Genomic DNA, 25,162 nt, shown 5'->3' on the forward strand with positions numbered 1-25,162 from the left:
GGTAGAAAAGAGCAAGGCAACTCCAAGTGTAGAGGGGAATACATACCAAATATCATCTGCATCACAACATCACAACAAATCTCTCTCTCTCTCTCTCTCTCTCTCTCTCTCTCTCTCTCTCTCTCTCTCTCACACACACACACACACACACACACACACACAAAGCACCAAGAAGTGTGTGCATTGTATGACAGGACCAAAGATAATGCCATGTAGACCTACAGCTGTGGTGTTCTTGAGAGCTTCAGTAAGATGTTGAGCTAAACCACTGAAAAACTAACCCTGATCTACCAACCTGACTTGTCTGGTGATAGTCTGGATGGTAAAAGGATAAAGCTTGATGTGATTTAGTTAAAAGCCTAGCCCAGAACAGTGTGAGTTCTCAACCATGTGCTTCTGTGCACATAGAGTTATAACTACTATGAACATGGTTATAGAATAAAGGGAGTGGGGTTTCCTATAAAACAGATTTGAATACTATATTGAGAGCACAAATAGAAAACTCGAGGATTGATGGTTGCTGAAACAGGTTTTCCTGGATCAGGTCTACCTGTCTCCTCTCTCCTATCAGTGCTACTTAAGTAAGTCAATTTTTGCATAGTTAATATTAGCACAAATTCTTTTTTCTGCTCCCCTGCTTCCTAGCAACCAAAGCAAAGTATCTGCTTGCCAATCTACAGTTGTTGTTGGTGGGGGCAAACAGAGCTGGGTCCCCAGTGAATCTGCATTAGATCTGAAGCAGTGGGGGTAAGTCCAGTAAGCTCTGTGTTGATTTCATGAGTGCAATGTTCGAGCTGTAGTGTCAACCATCTGACCTTGCTGTACTTTCCACCACAGGCTAGAGAAGATGTGATCCACATGCTGAAGACAGAGAAGACCAAGCCTGAGGTTCTGGAGGCACATTACGGATCTGCAGAGCCAGAGAAAGTGCTCCGGGTACTGCACCGAGATGCCATCCTCGCTCAAGAGAAGTCCATAGGGGAAGATGTCTATGAGAAACCCATCTTAGAGGTAAAGCAGGGTATCAGCGAGCCTCCCTAGAAAGAGACTGCAGAGAGACTGCCCCTCTTCCTTTTATATGCTTTGATGCTTTCTCCCAAATGCAATATTGTTATGATGCCCTAATGTAGAATTAAGTATGGTAATTCTAAATTAAGTAATATGTGGGCTGTAATAGACAAGTTCTGATGGGAGTTTCCAGCTTTTACTTAATATTCTTCAGGTTTGAAACATATTTTCCCATATGATAAGGAAAGTTATATGCTCTTGAGATGCATTATTGTTTTACTCCTCTAAGAAACAGCACATTTAAAATTTGAGGTTCTGACTAGTTCTCACATCAAGTTTTCAGGATTGCTATAAAAATGATAGCCTAACTTTAGATTGAATTCAGTATTGATAGTTATGGTTTAATGCCACTATGTTGGGGGTATCTTAAAATGTCCTGATTTAAAAGGCCTTGTGTGAATTCCAGTGATGAAGACAAAAATTTCAATGAAATACTTATGGTAATTGTTAACATGAAATAATATCAGTTGGGCTATAATGAGTCATTCTATGCAAACTTATATTAGGAATTATGGGCTATTATTATTACCTATGACATGACATTTAAAAATTTTCTCCATGCTATAGTGGAAGTTCAGTGTCAAATTGGGGTACTCATTTAATGGGTGTAGCTACACTCATACTTCAAAGTTCAGGTGAGCGATTCATAGCTTTGCAGTTAGTAGAATAAACTAAAAAGTAGAAACTAAAAGTCAAAAGAAACTAATTCTGAATTTAACCTTTAACATAAATCAGTGGCAAGATGATCTGATTTAGATGGTATACAAAACAGATTGACAGCTCCATAGTTTTCTGATTAATGCAGGTCTGAACTATCGGCTTTCCCTAAAATGCAAGGAAAAAAAAAAAAGTTGGTGTGGCAGGATTCAGACAAAAGGCTGTCTGGGATCCAGCTGTGGTTTTGCAGAGCCCACTTTAAATCACTAAAACTTGGTTCCTTATCTGTGGGGTGAGTGACATACACCTCACAGTGGCGTTGTGAAGACTAAGTGAAACAACGCCTATACAGCTTTTAACATATCATCTGGCATATGCTAGATACTCAGGTGCTACTAACCATTAGTATTGGCTTGGGTTAGAAGATGATAATTATTCACACCCTGTAACGAGTACGGTTTCTCCGCCCGCCGCCGCTGGTCTTGTCCTGCTGCCGCGCCAGCCCCAAATAATGCACAGAGACTCTGTATTTGATATTATACTGTTGGCCAGGTACTAGTTTCTTATTGGCTAGCTCTGTGTTAAGTAGTAACCCATTTCTGCTGATCTATGTATTTTCACATGGCCTTCTCTTACCGGGGAGCCGGCGGCATACTGCTTTCTTCAGACTCTCCATCTTGACTCCTCCTTACTACTTCCTATTTCCTCCTTGTCTCCTAGTCCCTCCTATCTTCCTCTCCTATTGGCCAACAGTGCTTTATTTATTAACCAGTATGAGAAACATATACAGAATGGCATCTCCCATCATCTCCTCGTTTCTGTCTAAATAAAAAGAAGGGTTTTAACCTTAGCATAGCAAAATATATAACACAACAGTTATCAAATAAGAATCACAGTTAACAATATTTAGTCCATTAACATTTATCAAGATTTAAGAAACTATTATATCATCTATCCTATATTTGTGAGTCCAAAGTCCTATATGTAACTTATCTGTAAGCCTAACTAAGGAAAACTATAACCATAACTATCTGTCTTCAGCTCCTTCAAAGACCACAGAAGGATAATATATAAACTCTAGAAATGACAGAGACAACTCACTGCCTGGTCACCCGAAGTTCTTTTGTAATCTTCCATCTTCAGCCCATAGGCCATAGTGTGTCTGGCAGACTCTTCAGCAAAGCAGGAAACTTTAAACTGTCTTCATGGCAGTTTGTCAGTCACTACACCCTCAGTTTCTTCTGCATAGGCAGGATGGGGCGTGAGGAGTAAAACAGATACAAAAGAGAAAACTCCAGTTTTACAATACTGCTGCTTCTGATGACAGTGATAACTAGTGTTACAAAGCTCAGTTTAGACTTCCTAATTCTTTTCTCCCTCAGATAGGGCTTGAGGTGACTTCCCCAACCCCAAGGGACAGGTAGGCCATCAGAGCAGACTCATTTATCAGAATTAGTACCCCTAATCCACAGAACTCTGAAAACAGTACACAGAGAGGGGGTGCTAATTAGCACCAGGAGATAGATGCACCTGGGCACAGGAGTGAGGCCATGCAGAAAGGCTCAGCTGTGAGCTGGCCTGGATCAAGGTTCTAGGCCTGCTTTCTCATTCTCTCTCCTCTTATAATCTCCCCAGGGGAGACATAAGAAAGGAAGAGGAATCGACTTTTCCCTACAGTATCAAATGCAGTCCAGCTCTGTGAAAGAAATAGAATATTTGTCACCACTGTAGATTTTTGGCCCCTTACTCCAGCCCTCCTTTGTATGGGTTCAATTCTCACTAACACAAAAACAGAGCTAGGACTTCTAAATGTGTGTGTGTGTGTGTGTGTGTGTATGTGTGTCTGTCTGTCTGTCTGTCTGTGTGTGTGTCTTTGTCTGTGTGAGTATGTGCCCTTATATACCTTATATAGAGACCAGAGGTATTTGATCCTCTTGGGCTTCCCTGAAGCTGGAGTTCAAGCATTTGTGAAGTGCCCAGCATAAGTGCTGGGAGCAGAAATCAGGTCCCCTGCAAGAGCAGTATATGCTCTTAACCTCTACGATACCTCTCCAGCCCCTAAAAATAGTCTTTACATTTCTAAGTATGAAACTGGTATTAGGATAATTGTGTATATCCCAATAAACCCTTGAAGTTGTTGAAAAAATAGAGCATGGACTTCAGGATGTATTAGCAAGACTGAAAATGCTAATACAGTTAGGTCATTTTACTGAATCTCATAGAGTAATCAGTTGCAATCCTCTGGCTGAGGCTGAGCAGAGTAAGAAACTAAAAGAAACCAAACACTTACATTTTCTTGAAATTTTGCTTAAGAAGTTTAAATTCTGATATTATTGAATTTTTTATAGGTGATTTCCAGGGATTTAAATATTTACTGTTTAATTTCTTCCCAGAATACTTGGTGCATATTTACTTATTTTGCATTACAGAGGATCAAACCTCTGTCCTCACACATGCTGGGGAAAAGATCTATAACTGAGCTACAGCCCAGCTCTTATTCTTTTCTCAGATCTCAGTCTCTGGCCTTCATCCCTCCTGAGGCCTGTGTGTACTATTTATTCTCAGAACTAAGCCTTCTTTCACATTTCAGCTGCCAAAGGGTAACTTGTCCTAGTGAAGTCCTAGTGAGTTTTATGCTTAGGAAAACTCAGCTGAGTTAGTTTTCTTTATTTTTAGTATTTCAGTTTCTTTCTTCAAGTGGCTCCTTTTTTCTCCATTATTTTATGGGTTTCAATGATATTTTGAAATTTATCTTATTGCTTTTGTTTTCACTATGCTTTGAAACCCAAGTGCTTAGGGCTTGTTTTACGCCTCCTCCTCCTTTTTCCTCACTCTGTCTTTAGAGACAGGGTCTTGCCATCTATCTCAGGCTGGCTACATATCTACACTAGTATTTGTTTTTCTGTCTGGATAAGGTAGCACAAGCCTGTGATTGTAGTCCTAGAGTGAAGGAAGGGTTTAAATGAGTCCACCAGACCCAAGATAAATGATAAATAGTATTTTATTAGGGAAGCACTTACACAAATAAGAGTAAATAACTGCTGTGGTCTTCCCATTTGAGGAGATGCAGTCTCTGTCCTTCCGGTGCTCTCTGCAACCCAAGAGAGCCCCTCCTCTACTTTATAATGAGTCACATCTGCACTTGAAGCCAAAGGGTGTGGCTATCACCACAAGTTCACTGGCAGGACAAGATGCCACTACACTAGAAGGCTGGTTCAGGACCAGCCTGGGCTACTTTTATATGGCCTTTTGCATTCTGTGTGTTCACCTCCAGGAAGAGACACATTTTGCTTCAGAGTCTGCAGAATTGTGCATTGGGCAGGAATCGTTTAGTGCTTCTTGTTGTTGAGTTGGATAATCCTCAGTAGGGTGTCTTCCCCAACACTCATGAGCCATGTTTGAGCTGAGCTGAATCTCCTTTAGTTTGCTTCCTTTTTCTTTTGATGTAAGCCCAATGTCACAAAGTGTGTGACATGTTTAGCAATTCAGTCTGTCACCAAATGGTGCTTCTGATATCTTATTGCTCTCCCCAAATCCAATTCTCTCATTTCTACGGACATTATTAAATCTTCTTGAAAATCTGTTGCATCTTCAAGGGAAGGGCTATGTGTAATCTCATGAAACCACTTGAAGAGTTATAACACATTCTTCAGTTGTGTCCTGGGTCTTAATACCCACTGTGTAAGCATCACACTTCCCCACTCTGGGGCCCTCCTGTCTCCACTGTTCTGCACTATGATTCAGCAATGACTAAAAATAGCTTTATCTTAAGTGCCCTCAAACCCATGCTCCCTCTGTGTAAGGCAATTTGTTTGCTAAAACCTCGTATGTTCCCTTCAGTTGATTTCTCTTTTCCTCCATTTCTTCATGCTTTGGAGTTATACCTCTGCAAACAACAGAGCTAGAACTGTCTTCCTGCTATGGTCCTTTAACATAAAACATGATGAAATTCCCTTTCTCAGGTTTGTCCACTTCTGGGGCCCTGCAAGGTGGCTCAGCAGTTAAAGGTGCTTGCTACCAAGATAGACAAGTTGAGTCCAATCCCTGAACCCACAGGGTGAAAGGAGAAGACTGATGTGTACAAGTTGTCTTCTGACTTCTACAATAGTGCCTTATGATAGGGAGCCTCATATGCATGCACACACACACACACACACAGAGAGAGAGAGAGAGAGAGCGAGAGAGAGAGAGAGAGAGAGAATTGATTGAAAATGTTATATATATGTATATATATGTATATATGTATATATATATATATATAAATTTTTTATTAGTTTACATATCAACCCTAGTTCCCTCTCACTCTCTCCCTCCCATGCCCCTGATACCCCTCTCATCCCATTCCTCTACAAACACTCCACAGGGAGGGTGAAGCCTTCCAGGAGGGATCATCAAAATCTATCAAGTCATTTGGAGTAGGGACTAGGCCCTCCCTCCTGCCTCTAAGCTAAGGGAGTATCCCTCCATGGGGAATGTGCTCCCAAAGTCCTTTTGTGCACCAAAGATATTCCTGGTTCCACTGTCAGAGGTCCCTTAGATGGGCCCAGGCCTTCTTACTGAGACTCATGTTCAGGGGGTCTGAGTTGGTCCAAAGTTGGTTTCCCAGCTATCAGTCTGGGGGTCCATTAGCTCCTTCTTGTTCAGGTCAGCTGTCTCTGTGGGTTTCTATAATTTAAAAGACTTCTAGGAAGCTGACCTTGGTGGCCCTCACCTTTAATCCCAGCACTCAGGAGACAGAGGTAAGTGGATTTCTTGAGTTCCAGGCCAGCCAGGGTTATGCAGAGAAACTATCTTGAAAAACAAAATGACAAAGAAAGAAAGAGGTGGGGGGAGGGAGGGAGGAAGGAAGGAAGATAGAAAAAAACTGAGCAAAAAGATGTCTAGGTGCATTTTTTTTCTTTCTAACAAATTCTTGGCCTTTCCATTTTTCTTCCTATTCAAATGGGAGTTGTGTGTTCAAAATAACAGATGCACATTACAGTTGTACTGTTCTTTAACAGCCATTCTTCTGTGGTAAACCACCTCTTAAAATTCAAAAGCCCAAAGTCAGTACCCAGTGAATCTTAGGGATGCTGCTTAGGGAGTTAATCTTCAGACATAGTACAAGTTACATGGAGCCGAGAAGACAGACACTTCACTTTTCTGTTAGGAGCATGATGTCATCAAACAAACAAACAAGAAACAAGAAATAACATCTGACAGAGCTGGTTTGTTGCTACCCATGTATGTTTTTACACGTAGAATTTAGGATTGGAAGCTAGACCCCACACTTAACACTTTCAAGCAGAACTTAGTACCTCAGAAACACTATGCAAGAATGCCTCAACAACTTGTACATGGAGGCCGGAAGACTATCTTCTTCATAATATAACCATGATTACAGCAAACTATATGAGATGTATGAGGTGAATGTTATCCACAGCAATTCCAGTAACTTACTCCAGTGACCCAGCCCAAGACTATTGTTGCCTTAAAAACCTACTTGGTCAAGGCTACAACCTTGTTCTGTGCCAAGGCTGCACCAAAATATTTGATGTTTCCATGTGCTACTTTTCTCTCCAGATATTCAGAATCTCTCCATCTAATTAATAATACCATTATATTCCCATGTACAATTTCTTGGCTAGACTGAGATCTTAGGGGAGACTGGGCCCTTAAAGCACAGTGCTTTATGCTATTGTATGCAGGATACAAAATAAATTAAAAGCCTGACCCATACATACTTGGCTCTTCATTCTAAAGAGAGCTTACAAATGAGTCACTGCCCTTTCCTTAGCTGAGGAAGAGGAAGACACAGGCAGAGCTGTTCTTCAAATATTCCTCTAGATGTGTCAAAAGGCCCAAGAGTTTAACTGCCAAACTGCAAAGATCTAAGTGCTATGGGTTACCAGTTTATCTGACACATGCTCCAAAGCAAAGAGGAGACAGAAATGGTCCATTTATAATGAATGCATCATATATTTGCAAAGAGAATTGTAGTCTTCAGAGAGCAGTTCCAATGCTGATACTGTGTTCATCCCTGCTCCCTTGCAGGGTTAGGGAGTTGTTAGTGGCATTGAGAATGGATTTTAATGCATCTGTTCCACATGGAACACTGGGTTCAGATGAGATGGGGGAGAAGTAGAGCATTTCTTTTTCTAGAAAGCATGGCACATTGTCAAATCATTTGTTCATCACAGATGGATATGGTGCTCTTGGCATATGGTCAGAAGGATGCTGCTGACATCCCTTACTGCACAGGACCATGAGTGGCAGAACTTCTGCTGACCAATGCCACACACAGCCCCACAGTGAGCCATCTTACTTCAGCAGTCCTGGAGGTGGTGGAGATGGAGAGAAAGAGTAGTGAGTAGGAGAGGAAGTGGTGATATTGTAAGATCCAGTCCCCTTGAATAGGCATTTAGTAAATGCATACCTTGTGCCAACTGTATACTACATAGTTTGAACTAAGAGCTGATGAAGCCATGGTTTCATGAAGATTGGATACTCTGGCCACAGTAGCCCTGTGTAATTTGTAAGACCTCGTTTAGAGAAACGTACCCTTCAAATGTTCTTTAAAAAGCCTCCCTACATTTACCATGTCTTGAAAAAATTGGGATTGTGGGTCCTTCCTATATTTTCCCTAGATATTCAGGTAGTTACAAGCCCTATATTATGTCAGTGATAATTATTGCCCAGAAGAGAAATCTGGTACATGGACGTGATGGGATCTTAACTTTCCTGAGGTCAGGAAGATATTATCCACTTTCTGTGAAATAATGTAATCTCCTAAAATTTAAGGAGCACACCCCAGAAGGACAGCAGGTGAATTGTAGCACTGTGAACTGGGTATGACAGCACAAGCCTGTAATTCCAGCACAAAAGAGGCTGAGGCAGGGGGATTGTGAGTTTGAGGCCAGCCTGGGCTGCATAACAAGACTGAGTCTCAAACAGCAAACCAAAAGCATTAAGGTCATTATGGCTAGTTAATAGAGTCCATTGGCTTTGAGAAAGGTGGTGGCACACTGTTTCTCTTTCAACGTTCTGCTTCAGGTGATAGGCCCCTAGGACAGTGTCACAATTTAAAGTCACTACAGATGAAGTCAGGCATTGAATTTTTTCCTGGCTTTGCTCACTCAGCTGGACAGACTGGAGGAAAAGCAGAGGGAAACATACCGCCGCATGTTGGAACAGCTGCTCCTGGCAGAGAAGTGTCACCGGCGTACCGTGTACGAGTTGGAGAATGAGAAACACAAGCACACTGACTACATGAACAAGAGTGATGACTTCACCAACCTGCTGGAGCAGGAGCGGGAGAGGTAACTTGCACACAGACACTGGCCACATCTGGGCCCCTGCCATTTCCGGACTGGCCCACAGGGGAGGCCAGGCTCAAAGCAGTAGCTGGAGCATTAAGACTAGAGAAGGGAATTAAAGGGATCCACATAGGAAAAGAATTCATCACAATATAGAAAATGAGGGCAAAGTGGAAAGCCCTGTCTCATTACTGACTTCAGAGGGATTGCTTCAAGAATTTCTCCATTTATGATGATGTTGGCTGTGGGTTTCTCATAAACAGCTTTTATTGTGTTGAGGTATGTTCACTTTAGCTTGCCATTCTCTAGGATAGCAGTTCTCAACCTGTGGATCACAGCCCCACAGAGGTCATGCATCAGATATCCTGCATCTCAGATATTTACACTACAACTCATAACAGTAGCAAAATCACAGTGATAAAGTAGCAATAAAACACTTTCATGGTTGGAGGCCACCACATTAAAGGGTTCACATCATTAGAAGGCTGAGAACCAGTGCTCTAGGACTTTTATCATGCAGACATGTTGGATTTTGTCTATATTTATTGAGATGATCACATGACATAAGTTTTGCTGTGGGGGAAGGGAGATAGAGAGGTAGGGGAGACATCTGAGATTATTACATGGGTGTGTTTGGGGCGTGCATAAATATGGTACAATATTCTCACCAGGATGTTCAGAGCCTGGAAACCATGAAGCTGGAAGGAACCCTAAGGGTTTGCATATGATCAGTGAAGCTCCTTACACATTGACCATTATGTAAATTGAAACAATTTACATTATTGAAATACTATAAGTTTTTTCTTTGGGGTTGAAATCCAATTTTTCAGAAAGGTAAATTCTTACCATTAATTATAAGTGCCAGTGTAGAAAATCTTAATATTGGATGCATATAAGTTACTACTGTTTTAACTCTTAAAATGGGTGCATGTTTTTTTGTTGTTGTTGTTTGTTTTTTTTCTTTGTTTTTTACTGTGGGTGTATGTGTGTTTTACCTACATGTATATATGTGAAGCACATGCATGCCTGGAGCCCCAGGAAGTCAGAAGAGGGCCTCAGATCCCTTGGACCTGGAGTTGCAGAGGATTGTGAGCTGCCATGTGGGTTCTGGAAACCAAACCCTCATTCTCTTAGCTGTTGAGCCATCTCTCCAACCCTAGGTTGCGTACTTCATAACTTCAAGAAACCAAACAAAAACTAAGTGTGTCCTATTGTGATCCACCAGACTTGCATCCTGGGGCCCTGATTAGGGGAAGAGAGGTACTGAAGGAAGGACACATGTATAGAAAACCTGATTAGGTGGGGTATGCACACTCTGATGGCCTAGTACCTATTACTGTCACAACCTGGAACCTTAGCATGTTCATTATGTACAGCACAGGGTAGGGTCAGCTAGGCTCTGTAGGACTTCTCTGTGGGCAGCCAGTTTCACAGCGTAAACATTCAGGAGGAGGAAGCTGCACTTGCCAGTTTTTGCATAAACTGGTCAATGGTCCACACTGCCCGGGAGTCACCCCTCTGAACTCCACCTGGGGAAGGTTTTAACACTTCTTTGGGGCTGAGACATTGGAGTCCTCAATAATGGCTCTCCTCATGTCAACAATGCATCTTCCCTGCAGACTCCACTAACTCATGGCTTCCTCTGCCTACCAGTGATCACTCTATGAAGCCATTTTTTTTAATGATAGTATTTTTTATTTAAATTTGGAACAAGCTTGTTTTACATGCCAATCCCATTTTGTGCACCATCCCTGTCCCCACAAGCCCCTATCCCATCCTCTTTCTGTTCCCCAGGGAGGGTGAGGCCTTCTATGGGGAGTCTTCAAAGTCTGTCATATCATTTGGATCAGGGCCCAGGCTCTCTCCCATGTGTCTAGGCTAAAAGTATTCCTCTATGTGGAATGCGCTCTCAGAGTCCATTTGTATACTTGGAATAAATACTGATCCACTACCAGAGGCCCCATGGTGCTCAGGCCTTCTAACTGACACCCATGTTCAGGAGATCTGGGTTGGTAGGTCCTATGATGGTTTCCCATCTTTCAGTCTGGGGTCCATGAGCTCCCCCTTGTTCAGGTCAGCTGTTTCTGTGGGTTTCTCCAGCTCATCACTCCTCCTTTTCTACAACTGGATTCCTGGAATTTGGCTCAATGTTTAGCTGTGGGCGACTACTTCTGTTTCCATCAGCTACTGGATGAAGGTTCTAGGATGGCATATAAGGTCATCAATCTCATTATCAGGGATGGACATTTAAAGTAGTCTCTCCACTATTCTATGCATCCATTCTTATAGCACTGTTTCCTCAAACCATAGACTGCCAAACAGGAAGCAGAGGACCGCTCCCTCCAGTTTCTGAGGCTATTTAGCTGTTGGACTCCCTCTTTTAAATTATTCTTCTCCTGTCCTTCATCCAAATGGTTACTTCTTTGCCATCCACAGTATTTGAAACTACTGACATTGAACTGCCCACAACCTTAGCCTTTGGGCTGTAGAGGCAGATGAATCAGTGCCAGTCTCAGCAATACAACAAGTCAAGATCAGGCTGTGCTACATGAAACCTTGCCTCAAAAAACAAATGAAACAAATAAATGATACAGAATAGGTTGCATTCATAAAGATTTTTAAAATATGTAATTGGTAATGTTACCTCTTACTGAATGTACTCCTTCCTTGGGGAGGGAGAAATGAAAGAAAACAATGCCGTTTTGTGTCCTACATTCCTCATTTATGATGTCTTTGTATTTCTTTTAAACTGTAGCAAGCCAAGGCTGACTGGCTTCATGTTTGAACAGATGAGCTGGTTTGGCATTTCTGGTCTCTGAGAACTATCCAGTCTTACACTATAGATACAGTGAATAAAATCCTGTATGTCCAGAGCATGACAGATGGGAAGCCCTACTAGGGCAATCAGGCCTCTGTCTCCCAGCTCCCTGGCCTTCCAGCATTTGGAAGGCAGAGGCAGGAGGATCAGGAATGCAAAGTGGCCTTGGCTACTTAGTGAATTAGAGGACACCCTGGGCTACCTGAGATACTACCCAGTGGTGGGAAAGATGGCTTAAAGGTTAGAAGCACTTACTACTTTTGCAAGGGACCCTAGTTCGGTTCCCAGCACCCACATGGTGGCTCAGAACCGTCTGAAACTCCATTCCCCAGGCTTTCTATGCTGTCTTCTAGCCTCTGAAGGCACTGAACACAGTATGTACTCCACAGGTGCACATATATACACACAAACAAAACACTCATATACATGGTTCAAAAATCCAAACCAGGGGCTGGAGGAGATGGCTCAGCAGTTAAGAGCACTGGCTCTTTCAGAGGTCCTGAGTTCAATTCCCAGCAACCATATAGTGATCCACAACCATCTGTAATGTGATCTGGTGCCCTCTTCTGGCTTTCAGGCATACATGCAGACAGAACACTATACAGAATAAGCAAATAAATTCCCCCCCAATCCAAACCAGAACAAACAGGGTATCACAAACCAGGTTCTGAGCACAATATAAATCCATGTACCTATTGCAGTCATCAGGTTAGATATATCCTATGGAAGTAGTCAGGAAAATAAAGAACAACTTGTTCGCTGCTAACTTTTTAAAATAGCTGAAATTGATGGGGTGTGCATGTGACATAATGGTAGGAGTAGTAGGTGGGTGGGGGCTCTGGGGGAGAACACTGACCTAACAAAATACAAAACTACAGAAATACTTACAGCATAAAATATCTGAAATGAAGCAGTTCAAATAATTTTAAAGCACTGATAAGAATTATTTTTGAACACTTTGTACATTGTTGAGAACCAACTGTCTGTCTGTCCTTCCTGTGATTTCTCCGCTAAAGCTGACTGCCTGACGTGGCACCCATTCATTTAGAGTTGCTTTGAGCTGGCCATGTGGATGGAAGGAATGCCTCTGCTGTTTCTTCTCTGCTGTCAGAGTAACTGGGAAACTAACATGTGATGGAAGCCCTTTCATGTTCAGTCTGCAGCATCTGATTTGTTCACTCAACACCTTCAAGTTGGTCAGCCCCAGAAGGACAGTTCTATCCTCCCCGTCTTTCTGGGATGTTTAGTGAGGGGCCGGCTGTCCTGAACAAGGTACTGTGAGGGAATCAGGTAACTTTAGAATCATAACTAGCCTTCCACACTGTCGTCAGCTGACAGCACTGGGGCATGTCACCCGGCTTTCACATGGTAGGGAAGAATTCGCTGGGGATTTTAGTTTGCTTTTGTCTATATTCTTTACTGACTAAGCCACAGAACACTTGTACCTTATTAAACACCCCAGTAGGTTCCTGCTAACTTAGACTGGCACTCTGAATTCCTCTCACATTTGAAGTGTGGTGGCTCTCTGGCAATGGAGACTTGAGGATGTTTGGAAACCACATGGCTAAAATGCTCCGGGTCAGTCCTTTTGAAGTGACCATCTGTGTTTTGATCTTCTGGGAGCTGGCAGGGCATTGGGTTGCCCATGCTGTAGCTCTGCCTCTCTGGACTCTCTGGCCTCTCTGGCTCCCCAGCCTTTCTCTCCCATCAGTGGCCCTCTCCTTGTTCATCAGCCCTTCTCTATGAAATTTCATCCCCCTGCTCCTGACTCCCTGGCTCACCAGCCTCCCTCTCCTCATTCTTCCTCTCCCCTCTCATGGTACCCTTGTCTCTCTCTCCTTCCTGGAAAGCCACATTTCTGACCATAAACTGGAGTCCTAATGGATCATGCCAAGTCTTGTGTTTGCATCTTTGCTTGCTTTTCCTTCTTTTCCTCCCCCGAAGCCTTTTTGTTGGGAATAAACAATCAGCCAAGAGAGGCATCCTTCTGGTGCCTCCCTATGCCTACGCTGAGCACATGCAAGGAGGAAAGAGGTACTTCAGGTCCCAGTTCACTTAGCTTGTTCCACTGGGTGTAGGACTTTGAAGGCTACAGAAGGGTAAGGTGCCAGCTCCCCCCCTGCGAGACACACACACACACACACACACACACACACACACACACACACACACAGAAGCAGGGACTCTCCTGCCACCCGCATCATTTAAATTCCACTCTCTATACTTGTCTTTCTCCACCCTTTTTCTGGAAGGTAGTTTAAGTTAATAAAAAGGGAACCAGGAACATGGGGTCAGTAGCAGGTAATAACAGTCCACATCCAAACATTTAGTGAAGACAGAAACCATAGGCTTTGGGGACTGCCAGCAGTTTCCAAGATCAGCACCTAATGGTCCTAGGCTGGATTCTTGTAAATCAGTACATTAAAAATGCCTTCGTCTCTTGAGGAAGGGAGTTTCACTTGCCCTTCATGTTCTTGTGTTTGAATTCTATTGAAGAATCTTAAAAGGCAGAATTGAGGATTAAGAAAATATCGAGAGAGATATTATCAGTGGTATCTTAGGACTGTCAAGGCAGCACCTTCTCTGGAGCTGTCTACTGCTGGCCTAGCCCCAGAAGTAGTTTTGAAACTGATTTGGAACCGCATATACAGTTTTACTTAGGGTGCCTTTTGCTGGAGCGGAACTATGTAGTGAAGCTGATGATGTTTATGGAGAGCTAAATAAAGTTCCCTAAACCATCCCCTTGCTATTATCCTGCATACAATATATGCAGAAATTATTTTTTATCTTTCAAGGATTGTTGAAGTCATATGGTACAATAGTCCTATAAATTAATTACTACAAAGGGACAAGTATAAAGACAACATATGCAGAAATTTTTCACTTTTCAAGGATTGTTCTAGTCATATGGTATAATAGTCCTATAAATTACGTACCACAAAGGGACATGTTCTGTGCTGTCTTTATTATGTTAACATATTGATCATAATTTATTACCATCATTTGATGGGAGATGTCATTCTGTAATACATTTTTCTTTTTGGTTAATGAATAAAACACTGTTGGCCTTTAGCAAGATAGGTGGGACTAGGAGAGGTGGAAGATTCTGGGAAACAATAGACTGATCGATGTTTATTTGGGGAGAAATCACTTACACCAGAAACAGATGACCGCCACAGGTTCCCCTCCCAAGGATGCCTCCAGATGCTCTCTGTCTCTGACCGGGAAGTAAGAGATCGAGCTGGGGTCCAGGACTCCGACCTAGTCCCCCCAGGTCATGCCTGTACCTGTCCCAATGGGCGTGGTCAGTGCAACAGGTGTGGGCGGGGTGGATATCTCACTACAACCATATACTGCATATTTACCTCTATACATAGACTCCCAAGTTGGAAAGAGAAAACAGCATGAAAAAGGTATTAGCTTAATTTGGAATTTTAGTAATGAAGATGAAAGTATCTTGTTGCATTAATTGTAGATAAAGAAGGCCTCCTTGCTTAAATAGTATACTATATTCAGTTGGCCCATGTTTCTATTGGCCTTGATCTTTGAAGGCATAACTCTGAACAGATGAGATCACCTCCAGAGTTTGCCCTTTATCTTCTCTCTGAGCTGCGTGTCTTGGGATTGTAATCCTAAGGTTCACTGGGGCTGCTCCACAAATAGAAGACTAGAATACAGTTACATCAGAAAGAAAGTGTGTGTTCTGTCTAAATCTACCATTGTAAATACAGGTTGTAAAACTTTTGGATTTTACAGGCTCAGCTGGAAACAACATAAATAATGACATCATCTTATAGTATTGCAGCAAGGCTTCCAAGTTCGTGTTCATTGTTTTGAAGAACTATACAAGTCAGCATCTCAAGACAAACTCTTTAACCTGCACAGTAAAGTGTCCAGAGTAGATACCTTGAGTGGAGGAGAATCCCCTTTAAATCAGCGTGAGGGTGGACACTTCCCTGCTGATCTGTGGGGTAGTTTGTGCTATTCTAGTTGCTCAAGTAGGAAATGACCTCCCAAAACCTATTGTTTCTTTACTACTTAAAAAAGATTTATTTTATTTTATGTGTATGAATGTATGTTTGCCTCTGTGTGTGTGTGTGTGTGTGTGTGTGTGTGTGTACATTACATGCATATAATGCCCACAGAGGCCAGAAGAGGGCATCTGATTCCATGAAATTGGAGATACAGGTGATCAAAAGCCCCCATGAGGGTGCTGTGAATCTAACCAGGATCCTGTGCAAGAGCAACAAGGACCCTAAACTGATGAGCCATCTCTCCAGCCATAACCAAGACCTACTGTTTCTGAGAACTTGCTCTAGCGGGCTGGAATCACTGGCAATGTTTTAAATTAGAAACTATCAGAGCCCTCTTCCCTTAGTTTAGCACTTGACTACAGACTAGTGTTATCAACCTTCCTAATAAGATAGACACATAGACCACCTTGTTTACATCTTGCAAAACTGTGCTATTGATTCTTGTCTCCAGTGACAAATGGAGAACTCAAGTAACTTCCCGACACTAAGTTCCTTTTTCAGCAGATTAACTGCCAGAGTCAGGTTTGAAAAATAATTTTTTTCTGCTTCCAATTTCTTACCTTCTGAATAAAAGAACACTTTATTCCTCCAAATATATGGAGGAAGGAGAAAGAGGTGACTTGGAAAGTTGGTCAAGACATTGACTTTGTAGAGTTTAATCTTGATCAGGAGACTCGCCACTTACTATTAGTGTCCTGACCAAGAAATTGCTGGGAATACAGTTTTAGGGTAGGATTTTTGTTTGATTTGGTTTGGTGGTGGTGGTAGTATGTGTGTTGTTGTTGTTGCTTGTTTGTTTTTGAGACAGAGTTTCATTGTCACCTAGAAGGCTAGTTTGGAAGTCACAATGTAGAGTAGGCTGGCTTTGAACTCATAGCCAAATGCCTGCCTCTGGCTCCTGTGTGCTGGGATTAATGGATTGGGCCACATTCTTGGCTTAGGAAGAGCAGTTTTTAAAAAAGGAAAGGATGGTAATGTGAGGACTGCAGCTAGAAGACTAGAAATGCTACGAAGGAGGGCTTGAGCAGGAAGAAAACCCCAGGCAGTGGCTGTGGAAATACAGAAGGGCCTCAACAACAACAACAAAATGTTTGCTGCAGGAATTTTTCAGAGCTGAGACCCTCCTTAAGTCTTTTTCAGCAGTTTCTTCTGAATGTCATTTTGAAAGATTGGGGGCTCCCATGTCTTCCAGCAAAGTTGTGTCTGAGAGCAGGGATAAAAGGACCTTATAAGACAAAGAATGCCACTGGAGAATGCTGGTCCTCAGAGTGAAAACAGAAAAGTAAATGTGTACATAAGACACTGTTTTCAAAAATTCCTGGTGGCAGTTACATCAGAGTCAAAGGCACTTGGTGTCATGTATTGCATGGTTTAATTGACATAAGCCATGAAACAAATGAGAAAGATTTCAAGATGTGTTGTTGACCCAGTGAAATAATGTGTTTGCCTACTCTGGCTGGTGTTGGCATAGGTGGGTGGAGTGGGGGATAGTAACACTAACCAAAAGGAAGCAGTTTCAGATATTGAAGGAATGGAAATACATTTTTCAGTCATGGGGGTTTGATTGAGTAGTCCTGAGAAAAATGTCCCTTCACAAAACAATGTCTCATAAGAAGCTAAAACTTCCCAGTCAGTTATCAGATCAAATCTCACCTCTAACAGCTGCCTTCTGATTCACCTGGCTGAAACTGCAGTGATATTCACCATTATATAGCCAGCAGATACTAAAATCATTGTGCCAGAAACTTCTTGGGTGATAGCATCATTGCCTTTCCAACTCTAAGACCCTTTGGTAAAAGAACAAACAGGAGGAGTTTAGTTTTAAAAAGAAGTCCAAACATTTTTCCTTATATTGTTAATGGTGTATTCTTAGACCCTTAGAAATCTGAAGAATACACAATTGTATTCACTTCTGTTCAGTCCACTTACATTGTATTACATAATGTTTAATATTCAATGTTTAGCAAAATGTATTGAACTATGATACTACTTGTCAAGGGAAGTACTCATGAATATTATGTTTTCTCTTTGTAATACTCTAGTTATCGTGGTTGATAGCCTGAATACTGGGATCTAAGATTACAACAGAGAAGCCTGGAAAAGCCTAGTCATGATCAACAAAATTTTCTGATTATCCAAGGGTTAGATTATAAATTAGTTTAGTACTAGAGGGAGATTTTCTCAAATGCATTACCCTTTTCTTCAATTAAAAAAAAAGTCACAAAATCCAGTTAATCTGTTTAATAATTCAGAATCTTTCAATATTCATGTCTAGATAAACCTTACAACCACTGTCTGTTAAGATTATAACTAAGTCTAAATTTCAGTTGTGGTTGTGTTTTATTATCAAGAAGAGTGATGAAGATGTTTTCTAGATTATAGGACTTAACCTGGCTAAGAGAGACTTAGAATCTTCAGTTGAATGAGAAAGATGGGGAAAGAAGGGGAAGAGAAATGTGTATCTCTAAAAACAGTCACATCAGGGATTAGAGCACTGACATAAATTCAGAAGGAGGAAAAAGACTGAATTCCACAATTCAATATAAAGAGGACATGATGGCATGTGGTTTTCCCTCCAAGGGTGGGGAGATGGGATAACATGCTGTGTGCTCTATCAAGTGGTTGAAAAACATCCTCAAGTCACCATTTCTTCTACCCCCCTTGTATGGTAAACGCTTGGAGGAAAACTATGTAAGTTTCTTGATACTTAGAAATTTTGAAGACAATGCTGATTACCAAAAAAGAAAAAAAAAAAAGAAAAAGAAAAGAAAGAAAGAGTGAAGTCTTGGGCTGTAGCGATGGCTCGGTGGTAAAGAGCACTTGTTACTTTGCCAACCACCCAGGTTTGATTCCTAGCACCAGCAAGGTGGCTCCGGGGGATACAATGCCTTCTTCTTACCTCCTTTGGCACCAAGCATGAATATGATACATAGACATACATTAGATGTAAGCAGACCATTTGCACATAAAACAAAAGACCTAAATCTAATTTTAAGTTTTTTAGAAAATAAACTCTTGTTTGAATGGGATGTTTTGAATTTAATCATAGATGGACTCAAGAAAATGGAAAACTTACTACCAACAGTTGCAGAAGCCACAAATTACATTTTATCAAACTTAGATACTTTGAAGGTAATGCAAAATATTAGAAAAGTCATGGAAATCTGTGTTTTTAAAACATGTTGTTCATAATTAGTTGACAAAGTTGAGTCCCTTAGGGATTAATGGCTGTTGCCCCAGCCCTTTTATGTGTGTTGTATAAACTGTTCCATTATGAACGCAGGGAACAGCTGACCATGTTGTAGTCAGTGTTATTTCCCTCGGGACTAGCCTGCCTTTTCTTCTTATAAGAAAATCACCACAGCACAGTTTTAGTTAATGTCCATGGAAAATGTAGCATTTACTTTGTAACTTTCCAAAAGTCAGATAAATCCTATGTAATAAAAAGATTATATTAGAGGAATAAAACATAATTGTAAAATATATAGCTGGAGAGCAAAAGAAGGATGCATTTTGATTTTTAGCCACAAAGTTTTATGAAAAGTAAAATATGTGGTAACTTTATCAGTTGGAAGAAAAACTGCTACAATAATGTTGCTGAGGCTATAAATTTTGTAAATTTTCATTATATTTCTCTAATTTCTTATACATAAAAGAATTAATACATCAAAAAGAAATGGTAAGGAGATACTTTAAATCTTGAAAAGACTTACAGATAAACACACTTGGCTTGACTATTACAATAATGTAGAGAGTAAATTATTTTCCCAACAGCTGCATGAAAACAAGCTGCTTTAAATGGTGAAAAAATGTGAAAAAAAGAAAACCTGATATTAGGAGCTGTATCAATAATGTGCATATTTTCCACAGATTTGTGTATGACTTTCTGGAATCCAGATACAAATTTACTTACTTACAAAGTCTGGTATGGGCTCACTTTATAATGTCTAGCTTCAAAAGTTGATTTCAATATTACAGTAAAAATATGCATATAAAAACATAAGTCTATTTTCTAGTTAACCATAGAGGCCTTGGGAGCTGGAGCAAATGAGGTTTTACAGTCATTCAGTGAAAGCCACCAGGAGGACTAGAGAGATGGCTCAGTGGTTAAAAGCACTGACTGCTCTTCCAAAGTCCTGAGCACCCACGTGGTGGCTCACAACCATCTATAGTGGGATCTGCTGCCCCCTTCTGGAATAAAAGCATACATGGAAACAGAGCATTCATATACATTAAATAAATAAATAAATAAATAAAAATTTTAAAAAGGAGATCAGCAGGAAATGCCAACCTCCAATACCACTCCCTACCTACTTGTGTTTTGATGCTCTGATCTACTGAGATACATTGATGCTATTGTCTATACTACAGGCAGTTGTAAAGTTGGATGTAATAGTCTGTCTGACTGATAAGTTTTATGTCAGAGCATGTAAAACCAGTGTTCAATACACATTTTTTAAAAAATTAACTGAAGTGTTGGCAAGATGTCTAAGTTCTATACAGAAAAAAAGGACTTGCGGGCAGGGTGGATACCTCACTACAGACTCAAAAGGCAAAAACAACTGATTTAAAGGCGAGCAATTGCAGCCTCTGACCACAGACATCATTTTGGGTGGATGCTGTCTTTCAGCACTGTGGATAAACTCAGATAGCAGAACGTGGTAAGTTGCATCACTCTGTTGAACCTCAAACTCTGGAGTGCTGCTCTGAATTGACAGGTAACTGTTACCATTGAAACATCAGGTCAGTGTTTTTACAGACACCAAGAAAGAATTAAGGAAAGTACTGGAAAAACTGCTGTGTGTTAGCATTACAGCAAGTGACTGCATCAGGTTTTGGTTTCTGCTTGTTGTTCAAGGAGGGAGAAGGTCCTCAGATCAGCATTGGAGCTGGAACTTGGACAGCAGGTATTTCAAGTATTTGTAGTTTGCTCCTCTCTGGCTCCTTAACCAAGTGTGGAGTCTTTTTTTCCAGGAATACTTGTGTTTGGAAAGTGCTTCGTGGTGGTGAAAAGTTTGAACAGGAAAGATTATTCAAAGGTTGGGTCTTTCATGCTCAATGCACAACATGTTTAGTTCTTGGATGTGCACTCTTAGCCAGGAAACTAGTTAAATAATATTCAGAGGGTGTGTTTTAGCTCTAGCTGCAACCAAACAAGAAGTCAACTTAGTCTTTCCTGGTTCCTCCCAAGTTCAGAAATACTGTGCCATAAGGATTTACATCATATTTCTATATAGCTCCTGAAGAGTAAGAGTTTACTAAAAGATTGGTTTTTTGTTTTGTTTTATTGTTTACTTGATTGGTTGTTTTGAGACAAGATCTCACATAGCCCAGCCTGGTCTTAAAGTTGTTATATAGCTGAGGACGGCCTTGAAATTCTGATGATTCCCTTGCTTCTCCCTCCCAAGTGCTACGATTGCAAGCATACTCCACCATGCCCAACTACTATTTTTCTGATTTGTGAGACAGGGTCCTGTGTAGCTCAAACTGGCCTTGAACTCAATAGGCAAAAATGACCCCAGACTCTTTCCTATTCATCCTGCCTCTGTAACTGGAACACCAGAGTTGGCCTTGCCTGTCTCCAAAGACTCCAGTTTTGACATTGGTATTTCTCTTTATGTCCTTGCCTGCACTTTCCCCTCTCTGTACAGTAGGGTCCCATATACTAATGGCTGCCCAGCGTCACAGTTCTCCTGAGACACATCTCTGTGAAAGTGCTGGGGTGACAAGTGTGTACCATGCTCAGTGTTAGCTTTAGATTTTCTTCTTTAATTTCAGTTTCCCATTCATATTAACATTGGTAAATTTGGTAAATTAATGTCTGTTATTTTACTTTAGCAATGAATGTTGCTTTGTGTAACTTTTACAAAAGTAACTCTATAATCCGAACACATTTATTTATTTAGTACTGTAACCTTAAAACATGCACTAAGAATTATACTCAGTCTGTACTACCAAGAAATTAGACATAGATCGTGGGCGTGGGTACACACCTGTAATCTCAGTACTCAGGAGGCAGAAGCAGGCAGGCCTCTGTGAGTTTGAGGCTAGCCTGGTCTACAGAGTGAGTTCCAGGACAGCCAAGGCTACACAGAAAAACCCTGTCTTAAAAAAACCAAACCAAACCAAACCAAATCTTTTGTTTCACTTAAAATTACTTTTAAGGAAGAAAAATATCAGGTAAAAAAAACGAAACAAACAAAAAAAACTGGAGACAAAGCTAGGGAGATGGCTCAGCAAGTAAAATGTTTGCACAGCAACTCTGAGGACTAAGTGAAAAACAGAAATAAAAGGACATGACTGCTCATAAGAGGTTGAGGTTTTTATTATAAATATAAGGGCAAACATATAAGTAGAGGCAGAGAATCCGGGAGTCTAGAATGGACAATACTGGCAGACTGAACCAGGCCATGTTGGGAGCGGGAGAAGGGAGAAACAAGGGCCAAAAGGCCAGGAAGGCTAGAGGCCAAAATGGGCAGAAGGGACCACTGTAGCCAAGCTGGCTAAGTTACATAGGAAAGGCAGGTCAGGAAGGCCAGCCCAAGGAGAGTTCAAGGTAGTGGGCAGGGTATACCACCCTGGAGGAGCCCTAATGGGTGGGGACTGAGGGATGCTAGGAGAAACTGATGGCCGGAGTCTGCTTTGATACCTTAATAGGCTCCTGAGTTAGCCTTTTGTCACAGGTTTGAGACCAAACATGGACCAGAGTTGGAATCCTCAGAATCCACAGGAAAACAAAACAAAACAATAAAACAGGTGGGTATGGTAGCCAGACTGTGCACAGGATGTGACTTTACAGGTGATCAATCCCACAGTAAGACCACAGTAAGATAGTCTAGCCTAGGGGTTGAGCTCCATATTCAGTTAAAGACCCTCAATATATCAGTTGGAGAACAATTAAGGAAGCCACTTTAAGTACACACATTTTTTTTTTTCTGAAGACAGAAATCATCCTTAAACTAAAGACTACTTGTCACTCTGTAGCTCATGCTACTAAGGTGTTGTACTTTAACTATCCAGCAGTTTGGATGAGTTCTCTCCTATTGCAAAGATGGGACACTGCTGGGAACCCATTTTAATTCCAGCCTGGTTTAGCAGTTGAGAAAAAAATGAGGCATTTCATACATATCTCTTCTCTATCTCACATTCTTCCTCTTCAACTTCAGCTTTCTCCCTAGTGCATTTTTTCTCTGGCTTGAGCACAATTCCTGCTTAAAGGAGGCCAGTCTTTTCAACCCAGGGCAGCTCCACCCCTTTTTCTCACAGCCCCAAAGTAAATCTGCACAATAATAAACCACATAAGGGAAGAATGGCATCATAGCTTAGTGGTCCACCTTGCTTTGTTCTGATGACAGGGCTGGAATGTGATGTTTAATTCCCTGTGCAGTAAGGGAATTTGCTGAACAAACTTCAGTGCCTCCTTATATTAAAAACAAACAAATAAGCAAAAAACAAAACAAAAACAAACAAACAACAAAACAACAATAACAAAAAAAACCCAAAAGCTACATGCTTTCTAGTAAGAATGTAAGGAAGTCAAGTTCTGCTGTGATTCAAGCACCGCTGGCACTTCAGTCCACTTGCTGAGAGGCTTCCTTGGCAGTGAACTTTTCTTCACCCTTACTTGACTAACTGACAAGAGCTGTAGGGACAACAGGCTTTAAGCTTGTGCTACAGGTTGTACTAAATGTGGATGGTGATAACCCTCGAAATTCACATTTATTATGACTTTTCCTGATGCTTCAGAACTTTTGAAACTGGCTAGGATACCTCTTGTTGTGGTATGATGAACACTGATTTTTCTGATGGAGGGGACATCTCATTCTGCAGGAACAATGGGGAATTTGTGTCAGAACTGAAAAATCCCTTATCTCTAACCATCAGTTCAACTGATATGTTCTGAACGTTTTGAACAAGAAGTCTTGCTGAGAGTGTAGTTTCTGATTTATAATTCTTGATGAGCAAAAACAAAGCTAAACAAATGATGCTAATTTAAGGTTAACTGCTGCTTTCAGTATTTTTGTTGTTCTGGTTCTGTGCATGTGCTGCTGGTCTTTTACCTCTGCAGTGTTGAGTCTTCTCAAAGTTGGCAATGATTAGAAAGCAGGGCTCTAAAGAAAGTGGTGTCCTGAAACAAAGCTGCAGTGGTAACTAACAGGTTTGATTTCAGAGACAGCATGGGAGTAAAGTTCAGTTTGTATTAAACAATGGTGAAAAAAGTTCAGCTTTAGTGGTTTTTCAGAATGTTGAGGAACATTGATTTCAGCATGGCATATAAAAACAAACAGTTTATAGTTAATGCTCAGTGGGGCTGGAGGTTGCTGTGTTTCAAAAAGGAATCTAGTTTTTCACAGTGTTGTTTCAGATTCACATGACTTGTTTTGAAGAAGTTTGAATGTAAGGGGAATGGCATGTTCTCTGCTGTCAGAGTTCATCTGTTTAGCCCCATTGTTAGTAACATTTTGCCTCTGTGCTGAAAGTATCAAAAATCCTGAGTTCAACAGTGTTGGAAAGGCTAGACTCACCACTGACCTGCTTGCCTGGATCTTGCCCCTTAACTTGTGAAACTGACTACCCTTTCTGAAAGATGAAATGGGTTCAGCCGTCTTTCTTGTCTGGATTAAGAATAGTCAAAAATCAATGTAAAGTTAAGGATGATGTTTTAGAGTTTTGTCATTTTGACTTTTGATTTCCACCCCTCCCCATTAGCCTTAAAGTTGTCCCAAGATTGGTTAAAATAATAATTAGATAAATCTTAACTTAATTATGAATATATTTAATAAACCTACATATTAGCATATATTTAACAATGGCAACACATTCTGAAGAGTGGGGGGAGGTTGCTCTTCTGAGATAATAAATGCACAACCATGCACTACTATGAATGATTTTATTCACTTAACTGAATTTGCTACGTAATTTATGTCTGTTTTATTTTAAACAAGTCTTGTGAAAATGAATTTACCCACAAAATTTTTGATTAACATACCTTAATGAAAAGTTTCACAGGAGGCTGGAGAGATGGCTCAGAGGTTAAGAGCACTGGCTATTCTTCCAAAGGTCTTGAGTTCAATTCCCAGCAACCACATGGTAGCTCACAATCATCTGTAATGAGATCTGGTGCCCTCTTCTGGCAGGCTGGCATATATGCAGACAGAACACTGTATATACATAATAAATAAATAAATCTTAAAAAAAAAAAGAAGAAAAAGAAAAGTTTTACAATAGGGTATTTTTTTTTTTATTTTGGGAATACCCCAGATGAATATGTTTAAAAACTGTTTTGCATG

The 25,162-nt window shown here is 40.9% G+C and overlaps 1 protein-coding gene across 3 annotated transcripts in view; it reads left to right on the forward strand.

The window, feature by feature from the left end:
- Filip1 (filamin A interacting protein 1) overlaps window positions 1-25,162 on the forward strand; it is a 95,996-nt gene that overhangs the window by 43,133 nt on the left and 27,701 nt on the right. For all 3 annotated transcript variants that reach the window (XM_051173188.1, XM_051173195.1, XM_051173180.1), the window contains exons 2-3: window positions 838-1,011; window positions 8,845-9,023. In XM_051173188.1, coding sequence (XP_051029145.1) covers window positions 838-1,011; window positions 8,845-9,023 — 353 coding nt within the window. The remainder of the gene's footprint in view (window positions 1-837; window positions 1,012-8,844; window positions 9,024-25,162) is intronic.

This window comes from Phodopus roborovskii, unplaced genomic scaffold (genome assembly GCF_943737965.1).
Source record: "Phodopus roborovskii unplaced genomic scaffold, PHOROB, whole genome shotgun sequence".
NCBI classification, from domain to species: domain Eukaryota; kingdom Metazoa; phylum Chordata; class Mammalia; order Rodentia; family Cricetidae; genus Phodopus; species Phodopus roborovskii.